This window comes from Dromiciops gliroides, chromosome 5 (assembly GCF_019393635.1).
Source record: "Dromiciops gliroides isolate mDroGli1 chromosome 5, mDroGli1.pri, whole genome shotgun sequence".
In the NCBI taxonomy this organism is placed as follows: domain Eukaryota; kingdom Metazoa; phylum Chordata; class Mammalia; order Microbiotheria; family Microbiotheriidae; genus Dromiciops; species Dromiciops gliroides.
Window position 1 is genome coordinate 116911343 of NC_057865.1, and position 21301 is coordinate 116932643.

The 21301-nt window shown below is 39.7% G+C and overlaps 1 protein-coding gene across 1 annotated transcript in view; it reads right to left on the minus strand.

Annotated features, from left to right (window-relative positions):
• NRF1 (nuclear respiratory factor 1) overlaps nt 1-21301 on the minus strand; it is a 152167-nt gene that overhangs the window by 104596 nt on the left and 26270 nt on the right. Inside the window, exon 2 of the mRNA XM_043969200.1 lies at nt 202-433. Coding sequence (XP_043825135.1) covers nt 202-424 — 223 coding nt within the window. The 5' untranslated portion in view covers nt 425-433. The remainder of the gene's footprint in view (nt 1-201; nt 434-21301) is intronic.

Sequence of the window (21301 nt, forward strand, 5' to 3'; positions counted from 1 at the left end):
TACAGACGAAGAATTATCTAAGGCCAGAGCTAATTAGTACCAGAGAGGGAATCAAAATTTGGATCTTCTGACTTATACACTAGGGCTCCTTCCTCTCTGACCCAGGTTCGATAACTGAAAGCAGAGATCTCCTCGAGTCCCATGAGCAATACCAAAACAGACCAACGCACCAAAAAGCCAAAGGCCCCCAGGTTTCATTACCTGCAGCAGCCAGGTGGGCTGTCACTTCATCAGCAGCAGTAGAGTTGAGGATGTCCGAATCATCATAGGAGGTGTCCTCAGGAGAAGAAGGAGAGTCCTCATCAGCACTCAGCATACTGTGCTCTGTGTAGGTGGCTACATGGACCTGCTGTACTTGCTGGGCCACTGCATGAGCTTCGATGGTAGCCATATGTTCTGTCTGGGTCACTCCGTGCTCCTCCATGAATAAATACTTTCAAGAGAAAAGCAAAAGAAAGCGAGAAACCATGAATCAGGTGAAGGTTTGTCAGTAGGGGGTGTGAAATTTAAATTGATGAAGAAGAGCTTTCCTTAGTAGCAGAGGAATTTTGAAAAGTCTCCAGGTTCATTGTCTATCTGTTGTTTCTATTTCCCATTCATCTGTAATACTATATCTACCCTTCAGAGAAATAGGAAGTACCTCCAGTTATGGCTAAGCAAAAATCTTCTTTTGTTAACTGTTTTTTAAAAAGAAGGCAGGGGGCAGCTAGGTATCACAGTGGATAAAGCAACAGCCCTGGATTCAGGAGAACCTGAGTTCAAATCCAGCCTCAGACACGTGGCACTGTGCAAGTCACTTAACCCTCATTGCTCCACAAAAAAAGGAAAAAAAGAAAGCAATAAATAGGAAGTACCATCCCAAAACAACATGAACATGCAATATTCTTTTAATACAGACCCAAAGTTACAATTCATCATGAATGGAATTTCATTATATCAATATTTTTGGTTTTTGTTTTTTTTTTTTGCACAGGGCAATGAGGGTTAAGTGACTTGCCCAGGGTCACACAACTAGCAAGTGTCAAGTGTCTGAGGCTGGATTTGAGCTCAGGTCCTCCTGAATCCAGGGCCAGTGCTTTATCCACTGTGCCACCCAGTTGTCCCCCATTATATCAATATGTAAGATTAATTTTGTAATCCCAAATTCCATTCCAGTCAACAAACATTAGGTGCCTAATACGTTCAAGGAACTGTACTAGGCAATGAAGATACAACATTGTTTCTAAAATCACAAAATCCCTGTCCCAAGTAAACTTACAATCTATTAGGCAGATGAGATATGTACACTGATGGCTATAACACACACTAGAAAACTTTATGGGAAAGATGGAATGTAAGCTGAGCCTTGAAAGTCAACTGAGATTTTGACAGGTAGAGGTAAGGTGATAACAGCATGAAGGCACAGGACTTCTTGAGAGAAGGCTTGATTGTTTCAGTTTTTCTGCAGTTCCAGGGTTTTTTAAGGAAAATACTGAAAATAAGTTGGAAAGGTTGGATGGCATCAAACCAGGAGGACCTCAAATGACAAGCTAAGGAGTTTGGCTTTTAAATATCATGAGGTGGGGGCAGCTAGGTGGTGCAGTGGATAAAGCACTGGCCCTGGATTCAGGAGGACCTGAGCTCAAATCCACCCTCAGACACTTGACACTTGCTAGTTGTGTGACCCTGGGCAAGTCATTTAACCCTCACTGCCCTTCAAAAAAACCCCATCATGAGGTACTAAAGGTTTCTGAGGAGGTGAGAAGCCCATTAAGCAATAGTGTAAATGAATGGAGGTGTGAAGTTTGGCGAGGCAATAATTTAGGAAAGAAGACTTGATAGGATAGGACAGACACTGGGACTGGGATCTCATTGGTACCTTTGTTTCAACTTGGTCTTAAAAAGTGCCCAGAGCACTGAGAAGTTAAGTGAATTGCCCAGCATCACACTTGATAATAGAAATAAAAATAGGAATGAAAAGAAGGGAGAACAATCAATACGACTTAGCACTGACTTGATGCAGAAAGGGAGAAAGAAGAGTTATGAAGAAAAGTAAAATCAAAGATGACTGGAAGGTTTTAAACCTGTATGTTGGGATGGTGGTGGGACAATTAGAAGAAAAAAGAGAAATCAAGGCTTAGAACAGGTTTGGAGCAATTGGAGAGGTAAGAGAAATTATGGGCCCAGTTTTGGACACAGACATATGCCAAATGGAACTTTGTGGCTTTTTCTCTAGGATTTCCAGGGATCATGAAATTAAATCACTACTTGTGGTGGGGAGAGGCCAAACACTGAAATAATCACTGTTCCAAACTATGTTTTAACTGTTTTCTTGTCTTCCTTCTTATTATTGCTTCTGTGTTGCATTTTCCCTGGAAAGATAAGATGTAAGATGTGTAACAATCTCAACTCTCCTACTGTGATAAAATAATGGGATTTAGCAGATACTCAAAGGCCCACCTGAAGATTAATCTAAACTGACTGAATTAAGTGAGAGTAATTGACTGCTGATTAGCCTACTTCAAGTTAACTAGATTGTAATCACACCTGGCTAGCCCTTAAGGTGGTATTGTTCTCAGAAGCTAAAGACTTTGAACTCAACTTGAGACCACCTTCAAGTCCAGTGAACCAATGGATTTGGATGATACCTACCGATCCAGCTTGAAGCAGTGTCTAAGGACTGTCCATGCTCTGGACCTATAAAAAGCTTCTACACTCAGTTTGAGAAGAGTTCATGGTTGAAGCAGACTGGTGGTAGAGAACTTGAGGGAAGAACCCCACCAGGCTGGAACTCTAGGCTAGATAGGTCTTTTTGTAACTTTCTGAACTCCACATGAATACCTGGTATGTTTTAATAAATGCTTAATGCCCAAAGATGGGTGCTAAAGCTTCTAATTTAAGGCAACCACACATTTAGATTTAAAACATCACACTACTGCATCATTAATTTCCTTGATACAAAAAGCTGTTTTACAATTTAGATTTAGCTAATCATTACATAAGCACTTGAAGATGTTTTACATCTTCCCCATGGCCTCCCCTTCATATGCTAGCCCAGTAGCTTGGACAGAGTAAACACTGTTGAGCAAATGAAACAAAATCTGGCAAGCAAAACTTTGTTCTTTTCAATGTGCCTTTCAGATCAACCCAATGTGCTTTATTCTGGCCTTCCTGTCTATGCAGGAAATTTATCATGAAAGCAGTTCTAACTATTTAAATTCAACAACACAAAGGGCAAAGCAAGAAAGTGCAAAATGACATATTTCACCGGCTTTTAGGCTAGGGTACAAACTGCTTAGGGTATTTAAAATGTTGAGTACTTCAAAATGGTTTTTAAAATAATCCATGACAAGGCAGAAACTTGTTTTTTTCAAAAGGATTTGAGCTTCTATGCACTTGGCCTAATGGATTCCATCCCTACCCCTCCCACCCCCAATGCTGTTCACAGAACCAATCAATAACATTGCCACCACCTTTTTGCTCTTTATTCCTAAAATAGGGGAGGTAAAGATGCTTTAGAATTCCTTGATCTGGAGATGAATTCTTATGAATTTTACTTTAAACACTATTGTAAAACAAAACTTATAAAAAATACTTTAAAAAAAAGACGTGTGCTTATGGCATGTTGCTAGAGTTCTATTTTTTAAAAGAAACTTCTTAAATCAATTTCAGGAAAACATTCTACTTAGCTTTCATCTGCTGAGTCAAAACACAGTAGAGAGGGAATGGGGAATAGTGTGTCTTATATTAAGGATAATCCAGAAGTCAGGATTTAGGAGTACTAAACACTGTTTACTTAGCACCTAGTACTACTTGTTTAGTACTTAGTACTACTAAGTCCTGGAGTCTCACACTTCATAAGTCTACAAGATTTGGCCTCAATTTCCTCATTTCAAAACAAAATAGCTAATCTTGAAGTTGTGCTATAGTTTTGTTTGCAAAGGGTTTTTGAGTCCAGCATTGAAAAGAACCATTGATTATCATCACCACCAATTAGAATGCTGTTCAGGAAGAGAGTGGCAATAAGTAGGCAAGGACAACAAGCAGACAAAATGAACTAGACTGGTCAGACCAGACAGGAGATAAGATTTGAATCAGTGATTTCTCTGAACCATTGAATAGAGGTAGAAAGAGACAGGAGACTACTCAGCAATGTAAAATCATTTCAAAAGACTTAAAAAAAAACGTGACATGCATCTAAAAGGATGCCTGATATAAATATCCATTACAATTACTGAAAGCCAGTGATATTTTTAACCATTTCTTCCCTTCATGCCTGAGACAGACAACTTATTTCACCTTTAAAAAAAATCACTACCAAACAGTAAAATAAACCCCAATTCATACATTAAATAAATATAAAGGAACAAATGAAGTAGTGATTTCCCTGGGATATTAGTGGCTCCTAGAATAGGGCTCACTGCATATGTAAACCAAGATCAAAGGGGAGCAAGGGGGTGAAAGAGTTCACACCTCAACCAAGAGTCTTTAAGCAGAAAAGGCTTTACATCTTTGCCTTTTGTGCCCAACTAAGTATGAAACAGAATAAAGAGGAGTAGGGGTGAGATCTAAATATTCTACAGGTCCACAGAGAGCAACCTTATATTTGAGTCATGAATTTAGAACTAGAAAGTACACCTTAAAGTCATCTATTCTTTTTTGTGTGTGAGGCAATTGGGGTTAAGTGACTAGCCCAGGGTCACATAGCTAGTAAGTGTTAAGTGTCTGAGGCTGGATTTGAACTCAGGTACTCCTGACTCCAGGGCCGGTTTGAGGTCATCTATTCTAATGCTCTGATTTGACAGAGGAGGAAACTGAGGCCCAAAGACTTCCTCAAGGTCACACAGGTAAGTAAGTGGTAGAGCCAGGATTCTAACGCAAATTATCTGGCTTCAAATCCAGCACTCCTTCCAGTACACCATGGTGCCCCAACATTTCTAGCCTGATTTTTTTTATTCATCCCTCACCTTCTTCCCCAATAACTCTCCATTTATTTCTCCCATACCCTTTGTATTCCTCTCATTTCCCTTTCCTCTCTTTCAGCTCTTCCTTTCCTGCCCACCCCAGTTTCACTATCCTCCCCACCTCAGCCCCTAAAGCCAATGTAGACAGATGATAGGTACCCTTTACTAGGAGTCAGCAAGGCACCAAGATCAAATACATAGGTGGTTTATTTTTTAAAACATAGTAGTAACTAAGCCCACACAAGGAAAGCCTACCTCCCCAACAGCTGTCAGCCATATTGAAACACTTGGGGGAGGAGAGGCAACCCAAGTAAGGGAGCCTAAGGTGCTACAGCTACCTTTCTCACACAAAACCACAAATGTCCATGTTATGCCCTGGCAAGCACACTATAACATGGGGTGTGTGTGTGTGTGTGTGTGTGTGTGTGTGTGTGTGTTTTTCCAAGAGGAAGGTCAAGGATCAAATATTCAGAATCCCCAATTAGGCACTGAAAAGTGTCCCCTATAGCAGGGAGTTCAATAACATCTTCTAAAAAGCAGTATAGGGCAGCCAGGTGGCAGTGGATAGAGCACCAGCCCTGGATTCAGAAGGACTTGAGTTCAAATCTGACCTCAGACACTTGACACTTACTAGCTGTGTGACCCTGGGCAAGTCACTTAACCCCAATTGCCTCACAAAAAAAATAAATAAATAAAATAATCAGTCTAAAAGCTTGTTGCTATATGGCATATTTAGCATCAGGAGGACCTAACACCAGAGAAAGGCCTTAAGGGGAGGAAAAAAAAAAAAAGAAGAAAAAATCTGGGCTCTAGTTCCAGGTATAAATAAAATCAATGGTGCAGTCCCTATGCCAAGGCTTTGGGGAAAGTATTTGCATTATTCAGGAGCTGGGTGCATTGTGTTAAACTACAGACAATGCACACTAACATTGTCAAGTTTTTGTTATAAAGGAATGATGTTCCAGAAAGATTTGATCAAAATGATCAGTTTCCCAATAACTAAAAAACACAAAGAAGCTCTAAGATGTAATTTATTGTGGGGGCGAAATTTAACATGGGGAAATTTAATTGGGTGGCTCGCTGAAATACTGGGGTCCCCAAAATAATGATGGACCTCTAGGTCCAAAGCTCCCTCCCCTCCAAACTGCCTTTTTAGATATTTCTCCCAGGCCAAGAGCTTCTTTTCCACAAACGAATCAGGTTTTATTAATGGGAATAAAATACACAGCAACGGTGGAATTAATAAAATCAAAGACAAGGGAATAGGGAAAAAGAAAAATGGATAATCCCCCTAATTCTAACCTAAGTCTATACAATCCCCAAACTCCTTCCAGTTCAGCTAATTCAAAAGAGCAGGGGCTCGTTTGTTAACTCACCACCTGGGGTCCATAGCTTTGATGGGAAACAGCTTTGCAGCCAGGGCCCACAGGATAAACTGCCAAGAAAAAACCTTTCTCATCTTCTCCTGAAGCTCACACAACCAGAAGGAAAGTGCGATCCCCTCAATGAGGGTTTACTCTCCCTTTCCCCAAAGGGGAGGTCCTTTAAACTCAATTGGAGAGTGGTTTCTCCTGCTGACATCAGCAGCATACTTCACTCAGGGCAGGCCAGGTATGGCCCATCCCAATCAATCTGCCAAATTCCATTCTTTTACCACATTCCCCCCTTTGTTTTTTCGAGGAACACATTTCCTTGATGAAACAGTAAAAAAATAACAGAATATACTACCCTATGTTAATAACAATATAGAAAAGGGAGAAAGGGGAAATTTTGTCCAGAGGGTCAGTCCCTTATGAGCCCTCACTTTGACACTGTCTACAGAGGGAGGGCCTCTGCAGAAAATACATATTACAAATGGTGTATATAATAACAGAAAAGGGAAAAAAAAAGCAAAATTGTTCATTTAAAGTCTTTGAAATCTTGTCTTCTTGGAGTGTTGAGATGCCAACAGGGAAGCTGGACTCTGGTTGTCTTTGGACTCTTACTTCCTTAGTTGTTGAACTGCTGGATTTTCACTAATCCTTAGTATAGCATTGTCAATGATCAAATGAAACATTATCAATGGAGAACCAAACTGATTTTCAGTAACCTTATCCTTCAAAACCCCTAGTATCTCATATCTAATTATATTTGTCTGCCTCTCCTGGTCCACTTCTAGCTTTATAGCTAGTTATTCTTATATTGTTCAGCTACTCATTAGATATCATTGTCTCCTCCATATCTCACCTACAACCCTCAGATTAATTTGCCAAGTCTTGCTGAAATAACCTGTTCAGTCACTTTTGTCATGTCCAACTCTACATGACCCTATTTTGGGGTTTTCTTGGAAAAGATACTGGAGTGGTTTACCATTTCCTTCTCCAGCTCATTTTACAGATGAGGAAACTGAGGCAAATAGGGTTAAGTGACTTGCCCAGAGTCACACAGCTAGGAAGTGTCTGAGGCTGAATTTGAATTCAGGAAGAAGAGTTTTCCCAATTCCAAGCCCAGTGCTCTATCCACTATTCCACCTAGCTGCCTGAAATAAATAAATATCTACCTTTCTACAAGAAGCTTGAAATTTCCTCTCCTGATAATGGAGAAAATTCTCCTGCCAATAACTCTGATGGGTTCTGTCTTCCCTTAGGACCTCTATTGTCAACATAACCTAACAGATTCAAAAGGCCCAAAGTATAATGATTAGAGCAATGGACCTGGAGTCAGGAAGCCCTGGGTTCAATCCTGTCTCAGACCCTAAGAGTATGGCCATGGGCAGGTAACAATCTCAGTTTTCTTATTTGGAAAATAAGAATAAGAAGAGCACCTACCTGTCTCATAGAGTTGTTCTGAGGATCAAATCAAATATTGTGTGTAAAGCACTCTGCACACTTTAAAGCACTATAGAAATACAACATACTAGGTCCTTCTCTTGTGAGGTCAGGAAACTAGTTCAGTCAGCTGGTCTCAGTGAGATCAAGAAGCTCTTCTCCTCTCTTACTTTCCTTTGGTTGAGGCTCAAAATGCTTTTGTCTTCTCCTGTCAGGGATCTGCCTCTTGTTCTAGGCCTCTGTCTGGCACCAACTGCTAGGTGGAAGGGCTCAGCTTTTATCTGTGTCCTCCTGAAGTTGCTAACTCAGTGAGTTAGTTTACTCAGTTTACTGCTACTAAATACAAATCTTAAGATGCAGCCAGAAAGAAATGTCCCTGTTGTAGCAGCAGTAAGTGAATACTCACACTTAAAAAATACTTATTTATACTTACCTATACTTATAGTTAAAACTGTGTGAACTTAAAAGTCAGTTCCAGAAAGCACTGGATAATATGGCCAGGGACAAAGTATTCACACCATGTCCAGATGATGATAATAGAATGAATAAAGCATGAATTAAACCTAACTTAAAGTACCGTGCTAAATACTGGGGACACAAATACAAAAGTAAGCCAAAATGTGGCAATATGTTTAACATAATTGTAATGCATGACCTAGATCAGATTTCTTGCTGGTTTTGGGAGTGGGGTGGGGGGAAAAATTCGGAACTCAAAATCTTACAAAAATGAATGTTGAAAACTATCTTTACATGTAATTGGGAAAAAATAAAATACCATTTTTTAAAAAAGAAAAGTAAGACAATCCCAGCTCTCAAGGAGTCCACATTCCTATGGAGAAGACAACACACATGGAAGGTTTCAGCTGCAAGTCAAACAGAAGGGTCCCGTGGTCTTTATGGTGCACCATCAAAGCAGATGGTAGATGATGTTTTTCTTAATGCCGTTTCTACTGATAAATCTTACCAGCGTTTCGTGTTGAACCAACTGACAAAGCCAAGTACTTTGGTGGCAAGAGCTTTCTTTTCTGAAACTTCAGTAAGCTATGACTGTAAACACCTACAGGGTCAGCTGCCAGACTGCACTTCCACAGGTGGATGCTTCCTAGGATAATGGCTGTAGATACCAGCCTTGAAGTGCTGCTATTCCCAACTTTTAGGTTCAGGGGTCCTGGACCATTTCCCTCAGGGTCTGAGATAAGGTAGTGGTCAAGATGGTGGTGGTGGCGGCAGCTTGACTTGCTGGGTCTGGCATGTGCTGCCTCCTGTCTCTCCCTCAAGGTGTCTTGCTGTTTCAGCTAGGGAGGTACACACTTGCCTCCTACATCTACCTAATATATTTATTGTGTTATGTGACTGTTTCGGGTCAACCTAAATTTGGTTTTGTTATAAAAGGAACAGTTGGATCAATTATAGCTGTACCATCTGTGAATTAATGTGCCTCTCTTTCCATAGACCCTAGAATACTGAACCTTCCCATTATTTACCATGTTTGCCAGTTTGATGTGTGAGATGATTCCTTGTGTTTTTAATTTTCAAGTATCTATTAGTTTTTTTTAATACTTATTGTCTCACATATCTACTTTGAAAGATTTTTCATTCAGTCTCATCTAGTGGAAAACAGTTCTTAACCATATAAATTTGTCAATTACCTATAGAGTTTTGGATATCAGATTTTTTTAAAAGCAAGTTGTGCACTGCAAAGATTTTTTTTCGCCAACCCATATACTTTATCCTATTTCAATTTTGTTTGTGCAAAGCATTTTAAATTTTATACCATCAAAAAAGTCTTTTACATTCTCTGTCCTGTGTCTGGTTACAAATTCTTCTCTAATCTTAAAGTACTTAAGATGTAACCTTTCATTCTCATCGAATTTGTTTGTTAAGATCATGTGCGTGTAATACAGAATAGTACTCATCAAATTGGAAAATTTTCCTAAACAATCCAATAACAATTACCAAAGCAATCTGATAACAGAATATAATTGAGTTTTCTAAACAATCTGATAACATTATAAGAAGGCCACTGGAAAAAGGCAATTTATAGAAACCAGAAAATTTCTGGTTATTGGCTGGCTGAGGTGGCCTTTTAAAAGCAAGCTGTCGGGGCAGCTAGGTGGTGCAGTGGATAAAGCACCAGCCCTGGATTCAAGAGGACCTGAGTTCAAATCCAGCCTCAGACACTCGACACTTACTAGCTGTGGGACCCTGGGCAAGTTACTTAACCCTCATTGCCTTGCAAAAAACCCCCACAAAAAACCACAAAAGCACAAAAAATAAAAGCAAGCTGGTCCCATTCTGCAGTTAGCTCTTAAGACTTCCCTCTAGAAGACTTCACTCTTGGGGAAGTCTCTTGAGGATTAATCTGTGACTCCTGTAGAAGGCTTCAAGAGGTGGGGAGGGGGGAAGATATTACTCTGTCCTCCTCATTCCTCATTATATATCTGCATCCTACAGCAGCAGCACACAGCCAATGTGTGACAAGAGGGAACAAGTATTCCCACTACCCCTCTGGATTGAATGTGACAGGCTATGAGCCAGTGTCATCAAAGAAGAGAAAGGTTCTGATGAGGGTCAATAGATGGAAAGAGTATGGGAGAAATAGGTCCAGAATGTTCACTCTGGAATGAGAAATCTAGGAGGCACAGTAGAAGGGGTAGGGTCACGTTGAAATATTAAAGTAGAGATGAAACAATGAGGAGGGAGCAGGAAAACAATTTTCTCCTGAATGGTACTAATTATTCTAACTATGGGTACAGAAGCAGGAGGGAAGGACAGGGAGAGAAAGAGATCAGCCTCAGTCCCCCTGCCGACAGAGGGTGATGGTCCAGTGCCTAGCTTCTTAAAACTGTGTGTGTGTGGGGGGGAGTCAAATTGACCAAATGGAAAAGGAGGTACAAAAGCTCTCTGATGAAAATAACTGCCTAAGAATTAGGATTGAACAAATGGGAGCTAGTGACTTTTATGAGAAACCAAAACACATTAAAGCAAATCCAAATGAATAAAAAAAAAAATAGAGGGCAATGTGAAATATCCTCTGGGAAAAACTGCTGACCTGGAAAATAGGTCCAGGAGAGATCATTTGAAAATTATTGATCTATCTGAAAACCATGATCAAGGAAAGAGCTTAGACATCATCTTCCAAGATATTCTCAGGGAAAATTGCCCTGACATTCTAGAAGCAGAAGATAAAATAGAAATTGAAAGAATCCACCAATCACCTCTAGAAAGAGATCCCAAAAGGAAAACTCCTAGGAATATTATAGCCAAATTCTAGAGCTCTCAGGTCAAGGAGAAAATATTGCAAGCTGACAAAAAGAAAGAATTCAAGTATTGTGGAGCCCCAGTCAGGATAGCACAAGATCTAGCAGCTTCTACATTAAAGGACCAGAGGGCGTGGAATATGATATTCCAGAGGAGAAAGGAATTGGGATTACAACCAAGAATCACCTACCCAGCAAAACTGAACATAATATTTCAGAGGAAAAAATAGGACTTTAATAAAAAAGAGAACTTTCAGGTATTTGTGATGAAAAGACCTGAACTGAATGGCAAATTGATTTTCAAATACAAGACCCTAAGAACCATAAAACATTGGAGTTTGGGGGATATACCAGGGGTCATGCAGTGGTGACTATCTTGTGTCTGAGGCTGGGTTTTAGCTGGGATCCCCCTGGGTCCGGGGTGGATGCTCTGTCTACTGTGTCACCCTAGCCTGCCCCATGATGACATCTTTAGGGTTAAATTGAGAGGTGAGGGGAATGCACTGGGGGAGAGAGAAGGGTAGAGGTGAAATCCTACATGAAAGAGACAGGAAAAGGTTTATGGAGTAGGGGAAGAGATGGGGGAGGAGCAGGGCAGTAAATGAATTTTAACACTAATTAGAAAAGGCTCAAAGACCTTAAACTCATCAGAGTTGTCTCAAGGAGGAATTAACACCCAACTGGGTGGAGTAATCTATTTAATCTGGGCAATAAATGAGCCTAACACTCATCAAAATTGGCTCAAAGACCTCAATCTCATCGGCATTGGCTCAAGGAGGGAATAACATACACACTCAATTGGGTGAAATAATCTCTCTAGCCCTGCAGGAAAATAGGAGGGGAAGGGGATAAAGAGAGAGGGGGCTAAAGAGAAAGGGCAGAGTGGGGGAGGGGGACAGACAGAAGCAAATCCCTTTTGAAGATGATAGGATGAAAGAAAGATGGATAATAGAATAAATATCATGGGGGAAGGGAATAGGATGGAAGGGAAACAGTTAACAATAGTAATCATGAAAAAGAGAAAAGGGGGGGAATTGTACAAAAAATATTTATAGCAACTCTTTGTGGTGGCTAAGAATTGAGAATCAAGGGAATGTCATCAATTGAGGAATGATGGAAGAAGCTGTAATATGTGATTGTGGTAGAATGGTATTGTGCTATAGGAAACGACAAGCAGGATGATCCCAGAAAAACCTGGAAAGACTCATGAACTGAGTCTTTCAGGGGGACCCTGAAAGTTCAGTCCAGGAGACTTTAGCTAAACTCAGAACCTAATCCTCTGTAAGGAGTACAAAGAATGGGGATAGAGTCTTTTTTATCTAGTTCAGTGAATTGAGGGGATTAAACCACACCTATCTGAATGACCTTTGCCCTCCTGGGGTCTCCAATTAGACCCTGATATCACTATAGGGCTCATTTTATCCTCAACTCACTGTCAACCAATGGAATTGAATGATGCTAGCCAATTAGCTTTGATCAGTGTTTAAGAGCTAGCTGCCTCTATAAGAGAAGAAAGAGTCTCTGACCACCAGGCCAGGCATAATTCTCGGTTTGCACTCTAGGGCTTGGAAGGCTGTACGGTTGGTGAGCACTCTCCTCTTAGGTACAGGTAATATAGAGACAAAATGGCACTGGGGATTTTTCTGTTTGTGTTAAATGTCACTCACTCAATTCTTTACTAATACTTAATACACTTTAATAATAAATGCTTACTGCCTAAAAAAACTTGTGGTAGGAGCTAGAGTACAAAGATTAGGTAAGACTGGCCAAACAAATTATTATAAATTACTATACCATAGGAAATGATGAAAAGGATGGTTTTAGAAAAGGCTGGGAAGGGGGCAGCTAGGTAGTGCAGGGCATAGAGCACCAGCCCTGATTCAGGAGGACCTGAGTTCAAATCCAGCCTCAGACACTTGGTACTTATTACGGTGTGACCCTGGGCAAGTCACTTAACCCTCACTGCCCCAAAAAGAAAGGCTGAGAAGATGTATAAACCAATACAGTTGATAAACTAATAGAGTCAAGTGAGAAAAGCCAGGAGAACAATTCACATGATAACAAAATATTGTAAAGACTAATAACTTTTAAAAACTTAAGAATTCTAAGCAATTCAATGACCAAGCATGATTCCAGAAGATAGAGAATGAAGCACGCTATCTGCCTGACTTACTGACCGAAGTAGCAGAAACCAAAGTCCAGAGTGAGAGGTGAATTTTTTAGACAGGCCGATGTTTTAAAAAGAAAAGCTTTCCTTGGCTATGCTATTTGTTAAAAAGGTCTTCTTTTTCTTTGGGGGGGTGGGGAGGGGCTTGTCAAAGAAAAAGGGAATGGGGAATGGGAGAGGCTGCCAAAGAAAGAAAGAAAGAAAAGAGTCACTGAACAGTTTTAATGCACAGAAGAGGGCAGAAGAGCAGAAGGAATCGTAAGCAAGATAATACAGCTTTAAAAATTACATGCTGAATTTATTGTGTACTTAAGAAAAGGAGGCATTGCATACTATAGATTCACAATTTCGTGTACACTCCTTGTCCTGTTCTACTATATATGAAAGTTCTCTTTCATGTGGTTTTTGTTAATATCACAATTTTTAAAAATTCAAAAGAGAGTCCCTGCCCTCATAGAGCTTATAGTCTGGTATTCATGATCTCATCTATGTAGGTACTACCACCAAAAGTGTGGGTCAAAATTTATCCATACCTTTTCTTTTTTTTTGGTGAGGCAATTGGGGTTAAGTGACTTGCCCAGGGTCACACAGCTAGTAAGTGTCAAGTGTCTGAGCCCAGATTTGAACTCAGGTCCTCCTGCATCCAGGGCTGGTGCTTTATACACTGCTCCACCTAGCTGCCCCCTATCCAACATGTTCAGGATGTCCATCTGTCATTTCCTCTCTTTTGCCACATGAGAGACTCACTTTCTTATCCAAATATCACATCCTCAATGATATATGTATGCCGTGTGCTACTACGTTTGTGTGTGTCATCATTAGTAGCATGCTACAGCTTATGTCATTGTATCACACTGTCTTATAGGTGCATATGTAAGCACACAGTATTGTCTTTCTTTACTATACAGAGAAGGTATTACAAGAAGTAGAAGGAAAAGTCTCTCCTCCCACTCTATCGCCTAACTGCTTTTGACAACCACATTTGTCAACGTCTATTGATCAGCTGCTAAAAATTACTTTTGTATGTTCTCTATCATAGAAAGTTATCATTAGTTTAATCCTGAATCTAAGATACCTAGATGCAAGATTAAACTATTGGTTTTTGTATGATAGTAAGTGATAGAGAGCATCCAAGTAACTTAATTATTAAATTCTTAGAATCTAAATGATCCTCAAATCTAGATGAACAATTCAAGAAAAAATCCCCTCAGATTGCCTACTTCGTAATATAGTTACTTTAACAACTGAAACACTAGAGGGCACCAAAACCAAACCTAGAGGAAAAAAGAGGAAGGAATCTCATTACTATTTAAAGGTCTATTTCAACTAGGATAATTCTTTCTGTAGAGATGTAGGGGGACTGCCAATGCCTTCTTACCCCTTCAAAGCATGTCATTCCTCCTTCCTAGAGACTGGAGCATTCCATTTTTCTTTTAGAATTTATCATTAATGGCTGCTTAGGGGGCAGCTAGATGGCACAGTGGATAGAGCACCAGCCCTGGAGTCAGGAGTACCTGAGTTCAAATCCAGCCTCAGACACTTAACACTTACTAGCTGTGTGACCCTGGGCAAGTCACTTAACCCCAATTGCCTCACTTAAAAAAAAAAATTAATGGCTGCTTACAACAAATGATTATTACAGCAATCTATGACAAGTGAGATGCAGATAAAATTAATTTTTCCCTACGACAAATTAATCTCAGCAAAAATCATTAAAAAACCTTCTTCAATGAACTGTGGTTTTCATCAAAGTAGGGGACTTCCCTTTATTGATGTTCATTGCAACTATTCTAGGACTTATAGCTGGTTGTCTTGGAGAATGTCGTAGCCAACAAGTTCATCCAGTTCACCTCACTTGTCCTAGAAAGAGTGGCCCAGTTCAGATATACTGTCAGTTAGCAGGCTGTACTCAAAGTCATTATTATAGTGTTGTAACGATTGGAATAACGCCACCTGCTGGATACTTACTGTAGAGGAGTTCTGCCCATGAAGCGAAGGTCTTTGAGGGCAAGACCAGGCATCAGGAAGTGACGCGGACGAGTGGGAGGAGGAAGGAAGAGACTGGCGCGCGGTCTCACTCTCTTTCCTCTGGACTCTGGCGGAGAAGGGAGCTAGAAATGTGCTCTCCCTTTAATAGATAGGAATCTAGGCCTTTTTCTCTCTCTTTACCAAATTCTTATTCTCCTTAATAAATGCTCAAAAGTCTAACTCTTGCTAAAGCTTATAATTTATTGGCGACCACTCATTAGATATTTTAGACAGTTTAGCTAGAATTTTAACCCTTAACAGATGGCTGACCACGAAGAGGAAAGCTGAACCTCACTTCTAATCTTCCGGTTGGGTAAGAAATTTCCCCTACCCTTTAAACTGCTAAGTACTGGCGCCACTGGCTGTGTTTTCCCTTTAAATTTTTTTCGAATGACCTTTTAAACTCCCTAATTACCCTATTTTTGATTTTAGTCTGTTTAACCAGACAAATGGGAGATAAGATCATGTTAATGCTTTGTTTTTGTGGATTTTTCTATTTTTCTTTTTATTTTTGTTAAAAGAGCCAGCAACTTACTCACACAAGGAAATATCTCTCCCTCTCCCAACCCATGCTTTTTCAGAGAACCTGAAGAGATTCCTGCAGCTTTTCCAGTTCTAACACTAATTGTTGCTTTAATTTTGCATGCTGGAGGCAATGACCCACCCTCTAGAAGCTTTTAATCCCTAGCACCTGGAGGCCAAGTGGGGGAAGAGGAATCCAGGCCTGAGTTCAAAATCAAGTCTGATTCAAATTGCTCTGGTCCCTCCCCTCCTCTCCAGACCCCACCCTCTACTCCTCCTATGGCCAAGCCATAGCTTCCCCTGCCTGGGAAGTCCAGAGATCTGGTGCGCATGCTCAACTTTTTCTACCTGCATTTTGCAGCTTCAGGCTCACCCCTTCCCCAGCCTGGCTGTGCTTCTGAGACAACTTTAGAAAACCCTTTAAATTCCAGATATGCTCGTTTTGTTCATAATTTTGCTAACCTGCTTTGTCTTTAATTAGTAATCTTATAAAGCATTTGTATGGTGAAAAGCCCGACAGACAATATAGAGGGGTTAAAGAAGAAAAACTTAAGCTGAATAAGAATGACAATCAACATAGTTCAAGACTCTGCTTCTTTTGGCATGGAAGGGTATATATTGTACAGAAATGTAGAAGTAAACAGCAAGATATTGATATGAGTATTGGGGATTTTAGATACCGGAATCAAAAGTGTTCTGAATTCACTCAGAGTAATAGTATCAGTTCAGAGGTTACATAGGATTTCTGTGCTATTATATATACATTTTGAAATTAATGGTATGGGTTTATTTTCATAGAGATTTTCATGCTTTTGAGATTGTCTTATACTTAGTTTCTAAAACAAGGAGAATATTTGTAAAAGCTTTTTATAGTCATGTGATCAAGTTTATATTTTATAATACTCTTATTGATATTAAGTTCATATTCATTTAGATTTCCCTAGTTTGAATTTCATTGTCTTTTATTATTCCATGTGTATTTTCTTCTATTCATTCATCTATCTAATTTTGAAACATGGTTTTGATTTCATAATACAATGTTAATTCTAGGAGTATTGTGCTCCCATATTCTGAGTTATTTGTTTTTGTTATTTTTCTCAACTGATTATTTGATCAAACTCTTTAAAGCATTTCTTTGGCAAATTGGTTGCCATGGCAAGTGTAAAGTTTTCTTTTTTCAAAAAAAAAAAGTTTTCTTTGAGATTCTGTTGTGCTTTAACTTGTATTTAAATATGTTCAGATTTTTCAAAAAGTAATTGTATACTAAGTTTTAAAAAAGGGGTATTATTTGAAATTGTTGCATAATTATATATTGTGTTCTGAGTCAAGATGTATTCACATTTTTTGCAATCATTTATTACCCTCAATTTTTAAATCCATATGAGACTTGGATTATGGGAACTTATCATTTAAGACATTAATTGCCTTTATTCTGAGTTATCAGATGCCAGTTGGCCAAGATGCCATCCAATCACAAGAGGAATACATGCAAGAGCAGACACTGAACTGTCACATGAGGGGAGACATGCATGAAGTCAAGGTATGGCCGAGGGAACGGCTTTTGACAAATGTTGAGGTTGGATTCTCTTGGTTTAAATATTTTATTTTATTTTTCCCCACAATATTGTACAGATGGCTGGAAGTATTGATCCCACCCATCTCACTTCTACACCTGGCTTCTATGCTCCCTCCTATATGCCTGATGCCATGGACCATCTCAATCCCATGCATCTGATTAAGTCTGACTCAGTTTCCTCCAATATGTTCGGTGGCATGGACATATATTCCATCCACCTATTTTAAGCCTGGCATACTGCATGGGCAGTATATATTGCTCAAGTGTGGGGAATGCTCATATCCCATCATTTCTCTGTTCTTTTATGGTAACCCCCATAATTATCTCAGGTGTCATGATAAATACAGTGTTGAATTTGGCCTTGACATCTGTTACTAATTATATTAGATTTTAAATTTCTCATAATGGTTAAAATTCTAGCTAAACTGTCTAAAATATCTAATGAGTGGTCGCCAATAAATTATAAGCTTTAGCAAGAGTTAGACTTTTGAGCATTTATTAAGGAGAATAAGAATTTGGTAAAGAGAGAGAAAAAGGCCTAGATTCCTATCTATTAAAGGGAGAGCACATTCTAGCTCCCTTCTCCGCCAGAGTCCAGAGGAAAGAGAGTGAGGACCGCGCGCCAGTCTCTTCCTTCCTCCTCCCACTCGTCCGCGTCACTTCCTGATGCCTGGTCTTGCCCTCAAAGACCTTCCCTTCATGGGCAGAACTCCTCTACAGTAAGTATCCAGCAGGTGGCGTTATTCCAATCGTTACAGTGTCGTACAACCTGCCAGAATGAAGACTTCAACTGCCATAGCCACTGAGAATCCAGGATTACCACCATACCACACGAAATATTTCTCTGTAAGTGATTAAAATAAAAGTTAGGTTTTCTCTTACCTATTTTAGAGGGTCCTGCTGATTGTTATTATGCCTCAATTAAAGAGCTAGAGATGACATTCCTACTTTTAAATTAGAAATTTTATTTAAATTTCCATATGTTCAAGTTTTTAACATGTCAGAACATAAGAAAGAAAAAATTTTGAAACTGATTGTACTGTGTTGTGAATTTCTGTTATTTACCCATTGTTAATCCAAGAACAAAAGACGGTTAGATTGACTTTAACCCTGTAATAACCAAATCATGGTATAATGGATAGAGAAAGCTGGTCTCTAAATCAGGAAGAAATACTACTGTCTTAGACTCTATTGACACATAATGGTACATATATATAGTCATACAATCTCTCAGTAACTGTAGGCAACTCTCAAAGCCTATAAATTGCAGGGAAGACAACTATAAGCTTTGGTAGAGGGAATTAATCAGTATTTCCCTACACCAATGAAATCACAGGTCCAGTTTAAAAACCAACAACAACAAAGAAAAAACCCAAAAATATTCTGATTGTCTCTCTGGCCCCTTCCAAACTTCTTTTTTTGTGTGTTCAACATGAATTTACATTACAGGTCACTCTATAACTTTACATATTTTACTAAATTTCTTTGAATTCTTTAAGTTGTTTCTTACAGCATAATAATATGCTATTACATTTTAAAATTTTATTTTTGTGGGGCAATGGGGGTTAAGTGACTTGCCCAGGGTCACACAGCTAATAAGTGTCTGCTGTTACATTAATATAACACAATTTAGTCATTCTGATATCACTGGGTATCTAGCTTGTTTCCAGCTTTTAGCTATTACATATCACAGATAGCATATGTAGAAATATTTTATCAGATAATTGTTTGTGTTTATTGATTGTTCCTCCATCAGAAATATCTTTAGGATAAAATCCTACTAATTGAAAACTAAAGTATATGAACATTTTTGTAACTCTTGTCTAATTCCACATTATATTCCAGAAAGGGTGAACCAATTAACGGATCAGGTTTCTTCTTGTTATTGTAAAGTCATTCATTTACCTATCTTTCAGAGACTAAAGATGGAAATGGCCAAAAGGATTATAAACCAGTACATTATAGATGTACTTATAAGTACATTAGCTACTGGGGGCAGCTAGGTGGTACAGTAGATAAAGCACCGGCCCTGGATTCAGGAGGACCTGAGTTCAAATCCAGCCTCAGACACTTGACACTTACTAGCTGTGTGACTTTGGGCAAGTCACTTAACCCTCATTGCCCCGCAAAAACAAAACAAAATAAGTACATTAGCTATTATAAATCTCAAAGACAGGTTGAGTTATACAAAAGTTAGACCTGACTGGAAGCGCTGTGGACATGATGCTTCTAAACGTACCAAGACATGTAACTGGGTCACAGAATGCAGTTGGCAGATCACTTTGCTGGAAGATCACTTGGCAACAGCTGCTCCCCCAGATGACCAGAAATTAACTAAACACTTCAAACAAGCTGGCATTAGTAGAAGCTTCCTTCATTTCCATTCATGAGAACCATAAATGGCCTGAGGTTCCTCACCCTTTGCTCCCATCACAAAGGACACTTTCATTGGGATCTTGCTTACTATGAAACATAGCACTGTTGCCTTGTTGTTTGGTAGAAGGCCTCAGTTCTGCTGCTTCTTCCATTACACAATTTGGCATCCACTTAATGTCTTGATGTCCTCCCTGATAAATCTAATAAGGAACCATTTCTAGAAAGAAACCTACAGGCACATGCATTAAGCTTTCCTAGCTGACGACTCACATTTATGTAGGAACTTGTGGCTTACAAAACACTTTCCTCAGGTGGTGTATGTCCACTTCACAGATATGGAAACAAGGTTAATTTACTTGTCATACAACTAGTAAGTGTCAAAGCCCTGATCTGAACCCACTGTACTTGACTACAAATTCAACACTTTCCAAATTTGCCATGCTGCCTCAAAGAATCCTTGAAAACACTGTCCTTATATTATGTTAAGTAACAGGTATCTTACCAATAATGAACCACAGGCAAAAAGTATCATCGAAGCTATCCAAAAAATATATGCCTGGAAAAGGAGGCAGGCTGGGTCACCAATGCAAGGTGACAGATAATTGAGGGATAACTGATGGACATGCCACGAACTGCACTGGTGCTCATGTAACAATCAGTCAAAAACCTAAAGGGACCTGGCACACGGGACAGACCCCATATGGAGGATTTATGAAAGAACACAGACAAAAGAAAGAAAGCAGGCAGGTTGTGATCTGAACTATTAGAAAGAGCCTGGCTAGAAAAAGCAGTGAAATTGGGGGAGGAGGGACGGTAGAGGAGGAGTATCTGGAATTGGGGGGCGGGGGGGGGGGGCAGGGCAATGAGGGATAAGTGACTTGCCCAGGGTCACACAGCTAGTGTCAAGTGTTTGAGGCTGGATTTGAACTCAGGTCCTCCTGAATCCAGGGCCCATACTTTATCTACTGCACCACCTAGCTATCCCAGTATCCTGAATTTTTAAAGATAAAAACTTTTGGCAGCTACACTTCGGAAAGTGCTATTATTATACTAGTTGTTTACTTAATGACCATGTTACCCAGTCACTATATCCACTTAAAAAAAAAATCTCAGTGATAATGACTCAGAATCAGAAGGAAGGTTTCCTAGAATTCAAGTGTCCTCAGACAGCTCAGAACCACTGCACCTTCCAAACAGCCCCTCTGCTCACAACTGCAGTGTGATCTCATCATTTCCTGGTTCCACCTGACAGAAGTATCTTGGTGGTCACACCTAGAATTGCCTAAGACCTTTTCTTTATTTAGAGAAATGGAAGGAAATTTAGAATTCATCTAGTTTGATCCATTCATCTTACAGACCCCAGGAAGTCACTGACTGAACCAATGCACATGGTAGCATAAGGGACACGGGATTTGGAAGCTGAGAACCAGGGTTCAGAGTCCCCCTGCCTCCTGCTACCCGTGTGTGCTGGGCAGTTATTTTACCTCTTTGGGCTCCCCCTTAGCCCTCTGTGATTCCTTCCAGCTTGAAACACTATGATCTAGCTCGGGACTTTATCATGGGCTGTCCATTTAAATCCATGGTCTCCTTTCCCCACTTCCCCATGTTAGCTAGCAGTGTCC